Source organism: Elaeis guineensis, chromosome 6, assembly GCF_000442705.2.
Source record: "Elaeis guineensis isolate ETL-2024a chromosome 6, EG11, whole genome shotgun sequence".
Lineage (NCBI taxonomy): Eukaryota > Viridiplantae > Streptophyta > Magnoliopsida > Arecales > Arecaceae > Elaeis > Elaeis guineensis.
Window position 1 is genome coordinate 7,942,086 of NC_025998.2, and position 20,146 is coordinate 7,962,231.

General features: G+C 42.9%; 1 protein-coding gene and 1 non-coding gene across 2 annotated transcripts; both read right to left on the bottom strand.

Annotated features, from left to right (window-relative positions):
• Window positions 1-1,006: 1,006 nt before the first annotated feature.
• On the bottom strand, window positions 1,007-4,463 carry LOC105047444 (senescence/dehydration-associated protein At4g35985, chloroplastic). Its single transcript, XR_012142006.1, has 5 exons — window positions 3,427-4,463; window positions 2,342-2,474; window positions 1,975-2,141; window positions 1,655-1,739; window positions 1,007-1,328 (listed from the first exon to the last, which is right to left on the bottom strand). It is a non-coding gene; the product is annotated as a senescence/dehydration-associated protein At4g35985, chloroplastic (transcript).
• An 11,848-nt stretch (window positions 4,464-16,311) lies between these two features.
• Window positions 16,312-18,359, bottom strand: LOC105036574 (uncharacterized). The gene has a single exon (XM_019847646.3). It carries the CDS (start codon window positions 18,348-18,350, stop codon window positions 16,416-16,418), a length of 1,935 nt encoding a protein of 644 aa, XP_019703205.2. The 5' UTR covers window positions 18,351-18,359; the 3' UTR covers window positions 16,312-16,415.
• Window positions 18,360-20,146: the final 1,787 nt, after the last annotated feature.

Consider the following 20,146-nt stretch of genomic DNA (forward strand, 5'->3'; position numbering starts at 1 on the left):
CCTGCTTATGCTAACCTTCAAGATTTCAATAACAGCAGATTAGATTGGAATTAATATAATCGGAACAGAAAACATGAGACAAAATGTTGAATCTCAGGGACAAAAAATGCATATTCTACCATGCAGAAAGTTGAGCTAATTTACTCCTAAGCTGACGCTGTTGCAAGTCATTCTTTTTTCCCCCCTGAAATATTGAAGTTATCAGGCCCTGACTGTTCAAGAACTAAATAAAAAATGTACGAGAACAAGGCTCAAGGTTCCTGAACTTGACCCATAAGCAATGACTGGAGGCTAAGAAGAAAATCACAAAGGACAAGATTGGAAAGCTAACATTTCCTCTGTGCGTACCTTGCTGATGAGATTAATTGATCGGAGCGCACGAGGAGAAGGTGATTGACAGCCCTGTCGTCCTCATTTCCGGCGATCTTCTTGTTGGGCTTCCTCGCTGACTACTTTCTTCTGCGACTCTTGTGCATTTCTTCTCGATCTCTCTCCACTCCTTTCCCCCTTCTTTCCTCGAGGAGAAGAATGAGCCGTGGTGGACCGATCGAAGTATCAAAGGCGAAGAGAAGGTGCCAGAAACCCAAACGAACACGAACAACACCCCGAATTCAAAGCTTCGGGGAGTGAACGAGGGGCATGGGATTTTATTTCGATTTAAATCTCGGCGTGGCGGGCATAAGGCGTCGTCAATCCAAAATTCACCTCGTCAATCCCAATCGGTTTACTGGTGTTCAAAAACATTGGACCGGATCGGGTTTAAAGTGCGAGTCCGTTATAACTTGATATTATATTGGCATCGCCGAAATGATTGCCCATCTTGGCGAGCAACCAATTGCCGAAATTATTTAAGCTTGTATATTGAATTCAGCGGAACCTAGCTAGCCTTTTATGCTGAGACAGCGCGAATCTCGTTGCCAATGGCTAGTGGCCATTCCATCCATGCAAGGTGGGCTGGCTTATTCTCCCTGAGAAAGTATTCTCTGCTTTCTTTCTGACAAAGGTAAGATGAAACATACTGAATCAGAACCATATGCCAAGAACATAGCATAAAGTGGGTCATTAATATTTTATAGTTACATTGAGTTCTTCACACATATAACATCTCTTCTTTAGAGTGCCAAATCAACCACGCATATCCACTTCCAGGAATGAAGTAGAGGTGCTATTAGATCAGTTACTTCCTCAAACAATTCCTTGCTACAGTTGAAGGAAGAGAAGAAGGCTTGAGGGCTTTCCTCATCTTGAATATGTTCCAAGCTGTTCCAATGGCGTGGCCGGCTGTGGCAAACGCATCTTCGGTCGCCTCTCCAGCACCTTCTCCAAACCTAAGACCCATAAAAACTGATAAGATAGAAGGCAGACCAGAACAAACACTTAGTCACACTAGTCTTGAAAATATTATGAGAGCACATTTAATCTCAAATATAAAGCTTTCTGATAGGCAAGTTGGATCTCTCTTCCTCTCTCCTCTCCTCCACATGCCATATGTTTGATCTTGATCCAAAGTTAATGATTTAATACTGCTCCAGCAGACCAGCACTCACATCTTGTGAGAAATTTTGATGAAGGGAAGAAACTTAGGTCTGCTTTAATTGGGAATAAGCTTCTTTTTTTGTTTGCAATATGGGGAAAAAGGTAATGGCTAATTTACCTCTTATACACAGCCCCTGCAACAACATGAGAGGTGGCAGCAATTGTTCTTCTTTCAGCAATCTCTACTGCATCCAAAACCTTGTCTGCAATTAAAAGTTACATATTAGACTGCCATATAAATTATTTCACTGCTAATCCAGCATAAGAAAATGTGTCAGCCTTTTTTGAGCTCCTCTTTTAACTTTATCTTTGGTTGGATGGTTATGGATTAGAATTGTGAAATGGACAAGTACTAGTAGCCCAGGCTGAACAGACCATGCTGATGCTAAGCTCCAAAACGAACAATTTGGACCTGAAACATTGTAATGTATCACTTACTAACAGCATCCAATGAGGCCAGGAGAACCTCTCCGGGAAGCATAGAGAAGAAACACTTTCCAGCTTTAGATCGAACAAGTGGTGCGCCCACAGAGCCAGTGACCAGAACAACACCATCCAGCAAAGACCTGCTCATCTTCTCAGTCATTTCTGACAGCTTCCTCACCCTGAAAAGATATTAGGGTAATTTAACCTATAAGCACCAGAATATAAATTTCAGACCATGTGATCAAGCCACTTATGCTGCTGTAAACAGTGGCCTATCAGGTATTCCGACTCAAACTCTAGCCACCACTCCACAGTCTTACAGAGGTTTATACGCACACTGCTGAAGTCTTTCATCAATAACATTTCTTTGATTAATTACCTTCGGAGACTCTTATTGATTTCGCCACGATTTTTTTTGGCTTCAGAACTTCTATCAGTTCTATCCCTTCCATCAAATACACTGTTCTGGCCACCCACAGCTTTAGGTGCATCAGATCTGCCCCTTTCTGAATCTGCATTTTTTTTTTAATTTTAATTTTATATTATTTAGAAGCAACGGAGGAATGTGTAATATAAAATAGAGTATAAGAAGAGAAATGATTAGCAAGAACTTTGAGTTTGATCAGAAATTGACTGCTGATTTCATCCATTTGATTGCTTAATGACTTAAAAGGTTGCATTAATTTTACTTTGATAGCTTTGCTTCATACCATACATTAATCTTTTCACAATTTTGCTTCTTCTGACATGTAAATTAGTTCATCATCTGAATAAAGAAATCTCTGAATTAATTATCTTCTTTTTTTTCTGAGAACTAGGGTAGAAGGAAACCCAGCTGAAAATCAAGTTAAGGTAACAACTCCCAAGGACTTCACCAACAACCCTAGCTGGTAAGTATTGGGTCATCTAAGTTCCTTCTGTTTGTGTTCTTTTATGGTTCTGGAACATCCAGATGGATGCCGGTAAACCACTTGCAGCTATTTATGACATGTTTGTACTATTTGGCAATAACTATGATGGGGAGCAATGTAACTCGTCTTTTTCTGTAAAAAAGCATACTGGTACAGCCCAGCATGTTTTGATCATAGAGTTAATGATTTGAATGGGGAAGGTGATCAAAATCATTATTAAAATATTATGTCACTGTATCAACAGTTTGCATTAGTGATATATGTTATGCCACAGATAAACTTAGAACAATGCTCTGTTATCAATAAGTGCCCTCATCTCATCTCTCTCAGAGCTATCAATCGTACTAAAAAGTTGAAATATGCTCTTATTTTATATTTTTTTCCTAGGTAATCTACGACTATGACAATAAATCATTGAACCAAACTCATAATATTCATTAATTCATGGAGTTGTAACTTTTCTTCATTATCAAAGGATTTTCAAGTGATCACGTGTTCTCCAGAAATAACACAACCAAGTGGATAGACAAGTGAAAGAAAAGAATTCCATTACCTGACTGTTGTAAGCGTTGCTGCACTTAAATATCCCCTTCACAATCTCACCAGTCCCACCAGCAATTGCCTTCGCCAACACCCCATTATAATCTTCAACCCTCGGTGCACAATCCTTCCAATAAACATCATAAGAAGGTGGGGGTTTCATGGTGGAAGAAGCATCCGCAGGTGTAGAAAAGCATGTGTTTTCCTTAAGAAACATATCAAGAGAAGCCAAGCGGCCATCAGGTGCGGCAAATGAGACTCCATAGTTCAAGAAGCCACCATCCTTATCCGGCAAAGTAAAGAGATAGTGGACTTGGTCGAGCTTGATAACGGGCTCATCTTTGGTCAGGGGCCACCGGAGGTCGGAGCCAATCCTTATAATGGTAGCAAGAACAGCATCTTGCTCAATGATCCTTAGGATGGTGAAGTCTCCTCTGGCAAGCTCAAATACCTCTCTGTCTTCCAGAAGGTGGACTGAAGCTCCTGGAATGTGAAGAAGTACTTCTTCTTTGCAGCTGTTTTGCCTCATCGGAGAGGATGTTTTTGGACTGCAGCAACCCATGCTTCGTTTGGTTCTTACTTGCTTCAGTTCTGTAGGTTCGGAAGGAGAAGGGCCTCTGGGGAAAATATATATAGGATTGGCCTGACGTCCAATATTTCCAAAGAAACGATGTCCATCTGAATCAAGCTTGCAGTCTGAAATCTAAAGGCATCTACGTTGTTTAGGGGATGAAAGGAGGCGCTGGAATAATTCCAATTGCCATCTGCCATGCTTTCTCTTTCTTTTCGTGGCTGGCAACTTTATTCCATGCTTGAGCAATAATATTTCCATGGGTAAAGGCGACATCTTAAATGCACCATGGATTTTGACACGCAAGATCTAATTTTCCAAAATGAGGCCTTGTAAGCTTATATTGATGAGCAGACATTAGCTTTGTTAGGTGATGCTCGTGTTAGACCTCGAAAAGAAGGGGAATAAATCTTTTTCTGCCCTTGGAGTTTCTGGATTCTCATCACACTGGTTAGTACTTGAAAATATTTGTGTTCAGGCTTCTGTTTTTCTATTTTAATTCAGTGGCTCCCTTTCGGCTGGCTAATAGAGAAGCTCAGCCAGGGAATCTACTCTTTATGTGGGCATAAAGATGAGGTGGAACAAACACGACCATCACTAGCAGCCTACATACATACATCAACGTTGCACATAATCACAAACTCAATATGTAAATGATATTTCAAGATTGTTATCCCTCAAGAAGTCGACAGATTGTTCGAGCTGCCGACAAAATTGGGAGGCCCTGAAGAATCTGAGAACCAGAAGAACTGGTTACAAAGATGAGGTGGAACAAACACGACCACCAGTACCTACATACATACTTCAATGTTGCACATAGTCATAAACACAATATGTAAATGATATTCCAAGATTGTTATCCCTAAAGAAGTTGACAGATTGTTCGACCTGCCGACAAAACTGGGAGGCCTTGAAAAATCTGAGAACCAGAAGAACCGGCCACCTGGAACTTCAAGTTCACTATGAACCAACATCATTAAATTTCATTTGCTAATGATGGCCCTGCCTCCCTCTCTTCACTTCTCCTACCTCACGGCTAGGTCGTTGAGGCCGCCCACAGAAAGGTTCTGGCCTAACAGACAGCCAATTGCAACAAGACCTGCATTGTCATGAGGTATGCTTAGAAGAGCTCGTGCATTCTTTCTGATGAAGATCAACCTGATACATTCAATTCAGGAAGCCACTACTAGAAGTGGCTTTGGCCCAGAGGCCAAACCATTTATTCCATGTAACTGCTAAGCAAGTTTTTTGGCTGTTCAAAATGATTCTGCAGCTACTCACCCTTTCCAAGTAACTGAAAATTCTTACACCATATTGATAAGGCAGAGTTTCTTTTTCATTTTGGATATAATAGTCCTAAGGGACCCAACAAATCCCTAATTTGGATGATGGGATCTGATTCTTTTGTCACATTGTTATATTTCAAGTCATTGAATGGATAAATTGGAGAATAATTGGATGATGGCAACCTAAAGTGGGCGCAACCAATCCAAAGGTGGAGGTTGCCGTGAAGCTGGTCCTTTGGTGCAGTCTTTTTATAAGACAAGCTGGGCATGGGTCGAGGGAGCGGGCCCAGGAAAAGCATTTGAAAGCAAGCCGTGCAATCCGGGCTTATGTCTGGTGCATGGTGTTATCAGAAAGCCAAGTCATCTTGCATGAAGGCTATCATATAATATCCTCTTTCTGTAGTTTGCCAATTTCGGTAGAGGAAGCACCCCAAATGAGACTGCTGCCGGTACTCTTGCTGCCGCCATGAAGAAGTGACTCTCCCAAGTTGAGGAGCATCACCACTCACTGCTGTGAGAAACTCTGTGCCACGAGGAAGACCTCAAGCGCGGTGTTAATAGCTCAAAAACATCTAATGCATGTTGTTATTGGATTTCCCTTTTTTTTTTTTTTTGGTTGGTTGAAGGGGCGGGGGGGGGTGAAGTGTTGTAATCGGATTTGGGGGAAGAATTTAAAAGCAAAGCTGCAGCATTACAGAAAATGCAGAGCGAGGCATGCACTCGAAAGTGAAGTTGGCCTCATCCGAAGAAAGCTTCGGGAGCATGGTCATCCAACCGGACGATTTCAGGAGAGGTATGTCCACCATGTTTCTAGTAGTTGGAGTAGCTTTCTTTTGATGTTTGACATAGCCTAGGTTGACTAATAAATACAACAATGCTCTCCAGTTTTGGAGGGAGAAGCATGGCTCTTTTTTTTTCCTTTTATTTTCTTTTTCAAGAGTAGGAAGCATGTAGTCATCGTCCAAGCTTTCTGTTGGAGCTCCAGGAGTTTGCCTTCCAAGGTAGTCTGATTTCCTTATGCTAAGAGAGTCCGATTTGCCACATATGTGCTGTTCCAGTGGTGATTTTAACCTTACTCGATCTCCATTTTTGCATGAATTCATCTCTCTTTTTATGTGAGTCACTTTTATTGTTGGGTGGATGTCTGGTCAGGACACCACCTTCCAAGATCCTTTCAGTACCACGCGATGCAGCAGGAAGAAAGAAGAAACAAAACAAAAAGAAAACAATCAAAATACGTGGATCAGCCACAAAAGAGCTCGCCTCCACGGGGCATGCAAACTTCACTATGAAAAAGAAATTTTACAAGAGGAGACCTCATCCTCAACCCTTGTACACCCAATTCTCTCTCATCTGAAGTTCCCCTCACAAAAGCGCTCTCTCTCTTAGAGACCCCCCTGAACCCCTGAAGAGCCTGGCGACCGCTGTCCAGGAGCCTCCTGCTCCTTCTCTCACAGCATGTCCGCCTCTCTCTCTCTCTTCTGGTTCGTACGGCCTTCGTACGGCGAGAAACCTGAACTACTCCCTCTGTTTCACGATCAGGGCCTTTTAAAGGCTTAAACGTGGTTTAAAACTTGATTAGAAAGGGATTAGGAGTCCTAAACCAAGCCAAAAAACCCCCTGGACCGTCGGATCAAGACCGGGAGCCTCCTGGGCCGTCGGATTGCGCTCCGGTCCATGAAATAGTGCCGTGGACCGCGAGAAACGCGTGGGAAACGCCCACGCGGTCCACAGGCCGTGCCGTGGACCACCCGGTCCACGGTGGACCGGGGCAAGGGGGCCAGCAGGCCGCTGGCCTGGGCTGGCCCGCGCGCGCGGGCCTGGGCCGCGCCTGCGTGCGGGCCTGCGCGTGCCTGGGCCGCGGGCCTGGGTCGCGCGTCCAGCGCGCCGCCGCCTGCGGCCGCGCCACTGCCGCCCGCCGCCGGTGGTCCTCCGCCGCCTCGATTGTCGTGCTGACTTCAAAAGCTCGTATCTCCTCCATCCGAGCTCCGTTTCAGGTGATCTTGATCTCGTTGGACTCCGTTTTTCGCCGCGAACCTCGCTGTGGGCTCAATGTGGGCTGAATCTCGAGGCATCAAATCCTAACAATCTCCACCTCGACTCGATATTCGGCCTCCTCCAAACTCCAAGAGCTTCTGGATCTCCTCGCCCCCATGCCCTGGGGCAATCGCCTGCTGATCATGGATGGGCAAACATGGAGTCGAGCCAGGCTGCTCGATCCCATCTCCGTCGTATGCTGTGCTCCTCCTAACCTGAGACCTGCTCGGGGCATCATCCTGCGGCAATAGGAATCTTACCTTGCGACGTCGCCTCTCGTCCTCCCGAGTCTCCTATCTCGTGCCCGATCCACCTCCTGGAGCTCCACCTCGCTTGGGCTCCACTTGGCTCCCGAAGCTTCACCTCGCACTGGGCTCCCTGCCAGGTAATAATATCCTCTGCTCCCCTTCTTCCCCTCCAGCACAATCCTATCGCCGCATAGCACCCTCAGGATTCCTCCACCAGCTACCGTCCTGTAGCCTCTCGAATCCAGTCTGCTAAGTGAGATAAGATTCTGCCTGAAATCGGGTATGTATCGGATCTCCCCCAATCTCCTCACTGCACCGTCATGTGTCCTCCAGCTGACCGTCCCAATGCTCTGATCGCACAGCTCGATTCATCCAGCAGATATACAGTACCCTCACTGTTCTCCAGGAGTCAAGCTGCTCCTTTCTGCAACACACATGATAGGGGCATGCAGAATCTAATATCCACTGCTGGGAAGAAGTAGATACCTCGTCAGATATCTCAAAGACATCTCCATCTAAATCACTGTCGGCCGTCGCTACAGCAGCCACCGTCCGATTTTTCATTGAGGGCAATATCTGGCTAGATGCCCCAACTCTTCACACCGGTAACACCTGGTTTTGCTCAAGTCCCTCCTGGACTTAGACCGTCCTCGTTGCGATCTCCTGTCGCTCCGTCTACTGCCTTCTGCACCTCCAGAAGCCACCAAAGCTGAGCTATCGACACCTGAGCTCGAAGCTGGATTCTCCTCCTGAGAACCTCGTTCTGGAGTATCGCCGTGGTGACCTCGTCCATCTTGATAGTGCTCTTCCCCACTAGAAGAGCAGTCACCAAGGACTCGTACGAAGAGGAAAGCGATGCCAGCAAAATCAGCGCTTTGGTCTTCTCCTCAACATTCTCACCAACGCTGAGGAGGTCGGTGAGGATCTTCTGGAAGTGGCTGAGATGCTCCTGCACGCTCTGTCCCTCAGTCATCCGCAGTTGGTAAAACTGCCTCCAGAGGAAAAGAGTGTTGGTGAGAGACTTCGCCATGTACAACTCCTCGAGCTTCGACCACAGCACCGTCGGGGAAGTCTCGCTCAGCATATGGATCACCACCTCATCCGCCAGGTACATGCGGATGGTACTCACCGCCTGCATCTGTAGCCGTTTTCAATCCTGCACCTCCATGGTGGTCGGCTTCTCATCGCACAAGAGAGATCGATCAACCCCTGTTGGATAAGCACGTCCTTCACCCTTGTCTGCCACAAGGAGAAATTGCTCTTACCATCAAACTTGTTGATCTCCATCTTGATTGTTCCTGTTTTCTCCATCTTCAGTCTTGCTCACCACCACTGCAATCTGCGTCCTTGTACCGCCTTGCTCTGATACCATTGTTGGGTGGATGTCTGGCCAGGACACCACCTCTCAAGATCCTTTCAGTACCACGCGATGCAGCAGGAAGAAAGAAGAAACAAAAAAAAAGAAAATAATCAAAATATGTGGATCAGCCACAAAAGGGCTCGCCTCCACGGGGCATGCAAACTTCACTATGAAAAAAAAATTTACAAGAGGTCCCTCACCCTCAACCCTTGTACACCCAATTCTCTCTCATCTGAAGTTCCCCTCACAAAAGCGCTCTCTCTCTTGGAGACCCCCCTGAACCCCTGAAGAGCCTGGCGACCGCTGTCCAGGAGCCTCCTCTCCTCTCACAGCATGTCGCCTCTCTCTCTCTCTCTTCTGGTTCGTACGGCCTTCGTACGGCGAGAAACCTGAACTACTCCCTTTGTTTCATAATCAGGGTCTTTTAAAGGCTTAAACGTGGTTTAAAACTTGATTAGAGAGGGATTAGGAGTCCTAAACCAAGCCAAAAAACCCCCTGGACCGTCGGATCAAGACCGGGAGCCTCCTGGGCCGTCGGATCGTGCTCCGGTCCACGAAATAGTACCGTGGACCGCGAAAAATGCGTGGGAAACGCCCACGCGGTCCACAGGCTGCGCCGTGAACCATCCGATCCACGGTGGATCGGGGCAAGGGGCCAGCAGGCCGCTGGCCTGGGGCCGGCCCCGCGCGCGCGGGCCTGCGCCACGCTTGGGCCGCGCGCCCGCCTGGGCCGCGGGCCTGGGTCCGCGCCGGCCTCGCGCGTCCGCGCCGGCCGGGTCCCGCGCGCCGCCGCCTGCGGCCGCGCCGCTGCCACCCACCGCCGGTCGCCGGCAGTCCCCGCCGCCTCGATGATCGTGCCGACTTCAAAAGCTCGTATCTCCTCCATCCGAGCTCCGTTTCAGGTGATCTTGGTCTCGTTGGACTCCGTTTTTCGCCGCGAACCTCGCTGTGGGCTCAATGTGGGCTGAATCTCGAGGCATCAAATCCTAACATTTATGAAGTGACAAAGATCCACCCGTATTAGAGAAATGGGTGACTTATTGAAGCATGAGCTGCATTTCTAGCATCATTCAGCTCTTATAGAGTTACAAATATGCGCAAAGATGCCTCTATTAGTTGCCATTTGGCATTAGACTTTGGTCTGCTCATTTTTTAGAAATGAATTGAATAAAACAGAAAAATATCTGAATGACAGATGGCAAGACCCACCTTGTTCTTGAGCCTGAGAGTCATCTAGCAGTAGCATGGAGAACAAGAAGCCAAATAAATTTTGGCTATAGGATGAGAATCATACCTGATGTCAGGTTCAGCGCAGGACGGTCGCTCAATTGCACCTTCCCCACCAAAACTAAATTTGATAGCATCAAACTCATATAAAATGAAATAATGTAACTTACTCTGGCCACAGTAATATAGAGAAAGAAGCCACACCTGAATTTTCATGATAATTTGACTCCATTATCAGGAGGTCCAAGGAGCAGCTTCAAGTAAGATATATCATTTGCTTGATGTATATTTTTTTATGAAGTCCGTGCATAGGTAGGATTACATATAATGACAAGAAGTGGACAGGCTATCATTTATAGATTGATAACTATTTTTGCAATGTAAACGAGCCTACTTTTGAAATGAATGAAATAAAATGGTAAGACTACAACTGAAAGAAACAATACCAATCTGCACAGGCAATACATATTATATTGCAGCTAAAACCTGGCAAATCTACCTCATTTAGAATACAGACATCAAAAGAATAGAAAGATAAAGAATAACTTCGCCAATGCTAATGCGTTTCATAGGCCGGAAAAAGGATTGATAATATAATGTACACTCCAAAGGATACACGGGAGGAGGGGATAGAGAAAAACCCTATGCCTTTGTTGGAGAGGAATAAGATTGACAGTCATCTTCCTTGTGCAAGGCCACTGAAAACGTGGCTGTTTCCAGCCAAAGCCGCCTCCCAATCCATGGACAAAAGCAGAATATGGAACAGAGAAATCATCACTTGCTTCATGTCTGGTTGTAAAATTGGATCTTCGTCCACACATTGCTTTGCCAGCATAGCCATTTTAGGACAAAAGCAAACACAAAGATCAGGTTCAGGTATGATTACCTGTGATTTAAGAGAGGAAAATAAGTGCCAGACGTAATGACAAAGAAGGCCTTTCTTCCATTCGGTAATTAAATATACTGATTTGAAGATAGAATTAGAATAATGAAGATGGAACCTCATCTGGTAGTTGTTGACCGTATAAAGGAATCACCAAAGCATGCTTTTCGAAAGCACAATTTTTAGGATTTGTTAAACCTCTAGGATCATGGAGCCATTAATCAAGAGATTAGCAAAGTATGTTTTTTGGATCCATTAAATTTCCAAGATCATGCAGCCGCTTATCAAGAGATTACCAAAGCATATTTATAGAAACTAATTTTGCAGATTCAAATTTGAATTAACACGATTTGTGGAATCTATTGTTTCATATTTCCATCATCGTAAACAACCGAACAGAGGTGCTATAAAAGAATATACAGACCTCCTCACCGAATTAGGTTGAAAGAAGACTTTTTTCATAACTCCAATTTCCTTCATACATGGTATCATAGCCCCTCTTGCAATTTCTTTAGCTATCTCTTGCGATTTCCGTCATTTTTTTCTCCATTATTATCAAAACCTAACTTTCTCAATGGCACTGTCTTTAAATCTTACCATCTATATGCCAAACACTCTTCCCTCAATTGTTGTCCAACTTAACAGAGATAACTTTATCACCTGGAAGGCATGCATTTAACCTCTCCTCATTGCCAACCGGTTGTAGGACTCATTAATGTATTAGTTTTTCCTCCATCGCCAGGGATTGCTGTCACATTGAATGATGGCGAGACTGCAAAGATTGTACTCAAACCCTGTATGTAAGTCCTGGCAATTTCATGATCAAATTGCTTTGGCATGTCTCTTGCATAACATCTCAAATACGATGATGACTCATGTTGTCGAATTGCCTCATGCACGTGATGTCTGATTCGCTCATGTATGGCTCTATACCACCTACAGCGAGGCATGATATAGCACACTTTTGTCCGACTTCCATGTCCTTCATAAGGGCTCACTCTCTATGGAAAATTATCTGTAAGAAGCCAAGCGAATCTCAGAAGTTTTAGTTGCTATTAATGGATTGGTGGCACTTGCAGATCTTCACCATCAGGCATCAAATACTACTCGGGCTTGGACCCAAGTATGAGCACCTTGTCTCCACCCTTGTCACCATAGGAATTGTTGCAAGCTTTGATGAAATACATGGCATACTGCTGCAACATAATGCACAAATGAGACTTCAGGCTTCCAACACGATGTTCTGGGTTCTAAAGCAGCACTCATGAAAGGTCTGAAAAATATAACAAAAGCATTTGCTCTTTCTTTCTTTTCTTCTGCTTTATTTTGGTTGTTGCCATATGAGGGTGAGAGTGATGCAACGTTATGGTTGACACGGCACTATCTTTGTCCAACTTTGAGTAAGGTGTACACCATAATTTTTAGAGCCATCCCAAATTGGGCAGTTCGGAGCATATCGAACTGGACCGAGGGAGAACCAAGATTTTCCGACTTGAAAAGTGGCACACACCGACACTGAGGGAGAAAAAGATAAAGAGAGAGAGAGAGAGGAGGGAACCACTGGACGATGCCTCTGGAGGGCGGCATTAGCTTGCCGAGATCGTTGGAGGACCGCAGACACATTCGCGCTCGGTGTTGCCTGATAGGAGCCTTGAGAGAGAGAGAGAGAGAAGAGATGGGAGAGATGCTACTGGATGGCGGGGACAGTGGTGGATAGGGATCTCCGATGCCATTGGGTGACCGTCATGGCCATCGGATGGCGAAAAATGTACGGACGGAGCCGCGGCCCTCATGTCTTATTTTTTAAAAACAATGATGAATAGTAAAACTGGTAGTGGGTTTGTTGGCTCACTATTTTAATTTTTTTTAAAAAAAATTCAAGAAACAATGAAGTCGACAATGAGTTTGTTGGCTTCACTATTTCAATATTTTTTAAAAAAACCTAAAAATAGTGAAACCGGCAAACCCACTGTCAGCTTCACTGTTGTCGGACTTTTTTAAAAAAGTCCGTGAAACAGGGGTGATTGTCCCTATTTCACGGTAGTAGGTCACAGATGGCATTTACGCCGCCCGACGATCACAGCGGTCAGCTGGAGGCCCTCTGACGGTCTCTCCGTCAAACCCTCCCTCAGTCCTTTTCTTTTTCTCCCTCCTTTCTCTCTTTTCTATTTCTCCCGCGGACAATGCAGAGCCGTAGTGGCCACCGTAGCCCTCCGAGGCCCGTGCAGCCCTCCAGTGGCCACCGGCGGCATCTCTGCCGCCTCAACCTGCTTTCCTCCCCTCCTTTCTCTTTCTCCTCTCTTTTTTTCTTTTCTTCCTCCCTGGTTCGTCCCTTCCTTCGTCGATTCACACCCGTCCGATCCAATTTGGGGCCGTACCGATTTATGCCACCGGCTGATCGGAACAATGCCTGATACCAATTTTGAAAATCTTGGTGTATACTATAAAAATAATGATTGTATCTCTTTTCATATATCTATTTTATGTTATAAGAGACTCATATATAAAGGTCCAGATACAATGAACTGTCTAGATATAATCAACTATATAATAAAGGTCTAGATACAATGAACCGTCTAGATACAATGAACTATATAAATCATGATTTCAATCAAATATTCTGTTACCTAATTGATCTCCTAATTGATATATTTTCTAAATAAAATTATTCTCGACGTACACCTTCTTTTATTGTTATGCTGTAAAATGTAGAAAAAAATTATTTACTACATGCGAAAAGGAGTGTTTCATTCTTATGGTTTTATTTATTCATCAAGTTTCAAAGAATAGAATAGCTATTTTATATCGAAAAGAGAGGTTTACCATTGCATTTCTATACAAGTTGCTTGGTTTAATGGGAAAACAAAATATGAAAGAGATATACTCCCTTGCATCAGAAAGCTGGCTTGATTTGTTTTTTGGAACTTCTGTTGTAAAAATAAAAAATGTTGATCTCAATTGTTCTTGGATAAACATACTTTCATAATAATAAAAAAAAATTAAATAATAAAATAATGAACTAGATATCCCCTACATCTCTTTTCAAAGATTATGATCACTTCTATGAATTTGTTTCATTGAATGAAATATGTACCCTATGTGCAGTCATTGTCTTCATTGTCACCATCATCATTAAACTGTTTTTCTATCAAATATAGGGCAGCTAATAGTGGACCATAAATGTCATGCTCCAAAATAATATGGGCTACAGATTGTTGCCCAATGCAGAATTTCCATACAAGTTTTAGTGTGTAAAATTTATCGTCAAATTATTAGTACCCAAAGCACCAAGCCTTGTACCAATTGCTATCTTTTCAGCTTCTCACTCATCAAACCATGTCCCAATTGTTAAGGTTACATTTATCATGGATCATACAATCCTTCACACCATAAATTCCAACTTGATCATGTTATTTATACATTAAACCATTTGGAAAACCATTTTCTGCGATTCATTTGAGTGTATGAATTCTAGGATTCATCACTGATATGCCTCAAGCACACAAAATTAACAAGCTTGTTAAGAGCTTTTTAACTTTTAAAGGAAAGGAAAGGACCTTTTGGAGTTCATGGAGTTAGACACAAATCTATGTATTTTTACATCCATATATTAAAATCTAGCTAAAAGGATGGTGGCATTCATATATGTGGATTAATAGTACAAAAAATATCTTAAATTACTCCATGTGATGTTTTTCACTAAAATGCTATGTAAGTGGTTTATATGACTTGACAAACTTATTATACGTGCACTTTTTATTTTCCATTTGTCTACCTTACAAATGCTCATTTTTCTTTTATTTTTTATTTTTTGCAGAACCAGATGGTTTAGATCCATCTTCTTTGAGTACAATCCATCATATCAGAAAACAAAATATGCCTAAATTGAACAGGGGAAGAAGAGTAAGTCGTCCACGCAACAACACCAGAGTGATTTGCCACATAACTTGCCACCCAATCCGCTGATCCATGATTCAGTCCGATCTTAGCCCTTGTACAATTTAAGACTCAATTCATGTCAACATTACTCTGGATGAAATTTCTAGAAGTCAAAGCAATGATAGAACTATACAACAGTGAAGTGCTTTTCAATCTTAGCCCTTGTACAATTTAGACTCAATTCATGCCAACATTACTCTGGATGAAATTTCTAGAAGTCAAAGCAATGATAGAACTATACAACAGTGAAGTGCTTTTCAATCTTAGCCCTTGTACAATTTAGACTCAATTCATGCCAACATTACTCTGAATGAAATTTCTGGAAGTCAAAGCAATGATAGAACTATAAACAGTGAAGTGCTTTTCTTTTTTTCTTTATTCCTTTCGTTTTTTGGGTATATGAAATAAGCTGGTGGTAGAAATTTAGCCGGTCATGACATGTCAATAAACTCTCCAAATGACTAAGAATGGAGGCTTCGAGAGGACATACCTCATTATGATAGAAATGCTTCCACTCAATCTCATAGTTCCTCATACCAGTTCTTGAGTCTCCTGATCTGCAGACTATTGCATAAATAATGAAGAGAAATCCACAAGAACAAAGGAGAGTTATTCAATTCACTTGTGCCTGCACTGAAGAAATGCATGTCTCTTCCAGTGCAAATCTAGATCAGTGAACTCTGGCATCTGAACAGAAAACTGTCTGTAGCATTGCTTCATCTGATTGTTGTCTCCTGATAAAGACAGATATAGGTACATAGTACTTCTTAACAGATCAACTAGCCACTTTGTTGAACAATGCAACATGCCAGTCTACAATGATCTTCTGCATTACTAGGGAGCCACCCTGCTTGAAGAGTGGGCTATAGGTTCTAACTTTTAACCAAATCAGCACAAAACAAGAGAACAATGATTGTTTAGGAAGTCAAGGATATTGAGAGAAGGAAAAAACCAAAGAATACTGAGGGCAATTAAGACTGAGGTTAGATTCGTATATTTTGTCGATATGTCAATGTGATGATTCAAGTAGTAGTGAGCAAAAACTATTTCAAGGCTACCCACAAGTCCAGTGCTTTTATTTCCACCTCTAACATCTGTGTGCATGAGATACAATGTGATGGGTGAAATTCTGAGATGATACAACTCCCAGTCTGCTACCATAACAGCTATAACATAGCTAAAAAAACCAACTCTTGCAGGTTGCAAATTGGATGCCATGTTCTTGAGATACTTGCATCATGGTCAGTTCATTGTCTCATTAAGAAAAAGAAAATTTGCTAGTCCCAACTGATCTATCTTTTGACATAAATTTTTTTTTCTTTTTTCTAAAAAAAAGACAAGGTGCAGTACCAGAAGTTTCATATGCAGATGGTTAATTGACAAAAGTTGGCAAGCAAACACCAAAAGATGTGCTTTTGGTTAAGGTGAACAAGCAACTCGCACATACAAGTTTACATAAAGGCATCATTTGGTTTCTCACCTATAACATGACTATTGTTCCCAATCAGATGGTATAGCAACACACCTGCTGCCACACTTACATTCAAGCTCTCTACAGCAAGAAAGGACTTAAGATCTTGCCCAGAATTAGTCCGATCCTTTTTCTCAGCATCCAATTTTCCAACCAATCCAGGCATGAATCCAGGAATTCTAATCAACTCAGTACACGTCCTCTCCACTAGAGGTCTCAACCCACTGCCTTCACTTCCCAACACAAGTATCGTAGGAAACCCAGCTTCAACCTCATTTAATGGGATAGCTCTTGAAGAAACTGACCCTCCAAGAACCCTCCACCCATTCTCAATTGATGATGACAAGAACTGCATCATGTTCTTACAAGACAGTAGCTCGATCAATTCGAGGGAGCCAGCACTGGCTTTGCTAACTACACCACTCAAAGGTGCTGAGTTCTTTGCACACAACACCACCCCTTCTGCACCAAAAAAATATGCTGACCTTATAATGGCTCCTAAATTCTGAGGGTCTGTGACCTCATCCAAAGCCACCCAGAGAGGAGCTTTTTGACCCTCCACTGACACAGGCTCTAGTTCCCTAATATTAACCATCTCCAATGGAGAAGCATCGAGCACCAAACCTTGATGAGGTCGGTTGTCGACTGCCATATTCAGATCATGCTTAGAAGCTTCTATAACCTTCAATCCTATCTTTTCAGCTATCTGCAAGACCTTCTCCACTGCTTTCTTGTCCTTCTTCTTATTGTTTTTGCTCAAGTCCAACCCTTCCTGCACAAAGAGAGCATAAAATTCCCTCCTTGCTGCTGTCAATGCTGCCAAAATTGGACCCACCCCATAAACCCCTTGGCCAACCATTTTAGGAACTGATGACTCGGTGGCATCTTTCCATGTCTTTCTTCCCCATTTCTCTTGCTTATTCCACTGATGAACTTGTGGTTTCTCAAAACGAGACTCTTGATCAATAAAGCCCTTGGACTTATTCTGGATCCTATCCCATCTTGGATCATCAATAGGTTCATCATCTTCCTCCCCGACCTCCTGATAATTTTCTTCTGTAGCAAAACCTCTGGTACTTTTGAGCTTCTCTTCATTTCTATCTCCACTCTCACTGTTCTCTTTCACCAGGATTCCACCACTTCTGGAAAAATATCTCTCCGCCGACTGTTCCCATAAGGAGCGATTGCTTCTTATTGAAGGCCTTTTCTTCACCCCCTTTCGTTCTCCGTCTTTATAGGCTGCTATCCAAGGAAGGGTCTTGCTTTCCGCATTATCCACAGTTCTCTGCTCTGAGCCGCTGGAGAATACCTTAGTTCCGAGCACGTGCATTCTTCTTTGGGCTCTCAGGTCAAATCCGTCCGAGAAATTCCTGGAATCAAGGGTTTTCACACAAAATCCACTTTGGAAAATCCTGGTTCCCATGCCACCAATAGTTTCCAGCGACTTCAGATGAAACCCACTTGAAAAGCTTCTAGCTTCCTTTCCGCTACTGCTTTCCAAGATCCTCTGAGGAAATCCCACGGGTAAATATCGAGCGCTTTTTCCACTACCGCTTCGTAAGGTTTGGGAGTTCGATCTAGCGCTATTCTCGAGGGCTTCCAGGACAGACACAGGAGCCGATTTCCAGCATATGGACCCTCTCGGAACCCTTGAAAATAGTGGGGTCTTGGCGAGATTGCAGCGAGACATGATAAAGCTGTCGAGCGGCAGAGGAAGATTGCAATTTCTTCCATGCCGACAGATTGCCACATCGCCGAGGGAAGGGAAGTCCAAGCGCATCCGACGGCCGGGCGAATGGGGCAAATAAAAGTTTAAAGGGTGGCGGTTGGGGAGCACCTTTTCAGAGCGGTCCGCGGACCTGGGTAAATACGCTGATTCCAGGCTAGCTCGTACTCTGTTGCCGATCCAAACCATCCTGCCCGATTTCGGACCACCTAAGAGCGAACTCCAATATTTGATCCTTTGTTTTCTCTTGACATCGGGCGGGTTGGATCGGATTAGAGTCAGCCAGACCACGCATATGCATACATCTCCTCGATTCTTACCGTAGCGATATCTCAGTACTTGGTTTTTTAAAAAATTGACGGAGGACAGATTTTAAGATGGCCATGAGAATGAAGGAGAGCTCGGAATCAATCATCTTTTGAGAGACATTGAATTTCTTTGGTCAGCAAGGTTGAAGTATTGGATAAGTTGTGCAGAGGCCAAATCAGTATTGCGGGAATTGGATCTAACGCGAATCTATACAGAACCGGGTTGAAGACAGATTTTAAAAGCCCAAAGTGAGACCTTTTTGTTATTCCAACCAACATAAAAATTAAATCAGCCAATCAGTAAAGGCAATGAAGAAAAAAGCACCGTTTGTTTCAGTTTGAAGACCTTGAAATCATTTCCAAGGGGATATAAAGTGGCATCTTCTCTTCGAAAAATTATTGATTAGAACAATTCCACTAGGTATATCTTACACCATCTAATAACAAGCTAGCACATTATTCAAGAAAGTTAACTTTTTCATCTTAAAAAAAAAAAAATATTAGCTAGCCAATCAAATACTGTACCAACTCCCATGCCTGAGATCGAACAGATGGAGTGATAGTGTATGTTGAAGGCACTATTTGAGTTTCGATTTGAAAACTTGCAAAAAAATCTTATTGAGATGTTTTTCGATAAAAACTCTTCGATGTTCAAGTCAGAAGATAGAGAATAACGAAAAGAAAAGAGTGAGAGTCGAAAATTTACTTTGGAGGATCTTCACGCCCCTCTATTTATAGAGGAAAGGTTGGAGTCGTGTGCGTCATGGAATCTTGGTCGATCTTCGATTATTATGTATAAATTGAGACTCATGGAAGTTCTTTCTTTTTGGGGAGTGACTTGATTATGGAAATATCCTTCTTTATCTGCATTTTCTCAAATTAAGGATGATGGATTCTTTGACAGAATCCGTTGTGCTACATATGTAGGTTGGCTTGGGCCGACCTAAAGTACTTCGGCCAAACTAGAAATTGAAGATGGGATGGCTTGTGTCTATGAAATCCATTGTGCTACAGGTGTAGATCGACTTGGGTTGACCTAAAGGTACTTCGGTCAAGCTTAGTTGGACGGAGATGAAGTCTGAACTATCGCGCATATGGCCGATGTCAGTTTTTCTGGCTATTGAAGTCCGACTTTTACAGTCCCTCAATCAGTACTGAAGGCATATCCAACTGAGGCTGAGGTGGAGTGGAGATCTACAACAATAGTTAATAGTGATTTGTTTTCATTTAAAAATTCAATCAAGCTTGGATAATCGTGTATCTTTTTCCAACAATAAGTGATGTACTGGCTTGTTATTGAATAGAGCAAGATACACGTGATAGAATCATTTTAACCAATAATTTTTTTTCTCTTATCTTCTATTTCAGAAAACTATTAAAAAAATATTGAGCTTATATATTAGGCCCCACATATAAAAAAAAATACAAAAAAGATAAAACAATATGTCTGTTTGTTGTTAAAGACAAGTGGCGAAGCAATGTCGATGATAATTTGGATAGCGGTAACGTTTCTCAAGCTGAGCCTCCATATAGATCATTAATAATACATCATTAGTATCAGCCTAATGCAATGCACGAGATATTTTTTTAATTTTTAAATATTTTTTAAAATAAAATATAATAATATAACAAAATTTAATAATTAAAAATTTTGATAACTTAATTATGTTGCATATT

Coding starts and splice junctions, on each gene's coding strand:
- LOC105036574 (XM_019847646.3), bottom strand. CDS start 18,350: ATGGTTTGGATCGGCAACAGAGTACGAGCTAGCCTGGAATCAGCGTAT.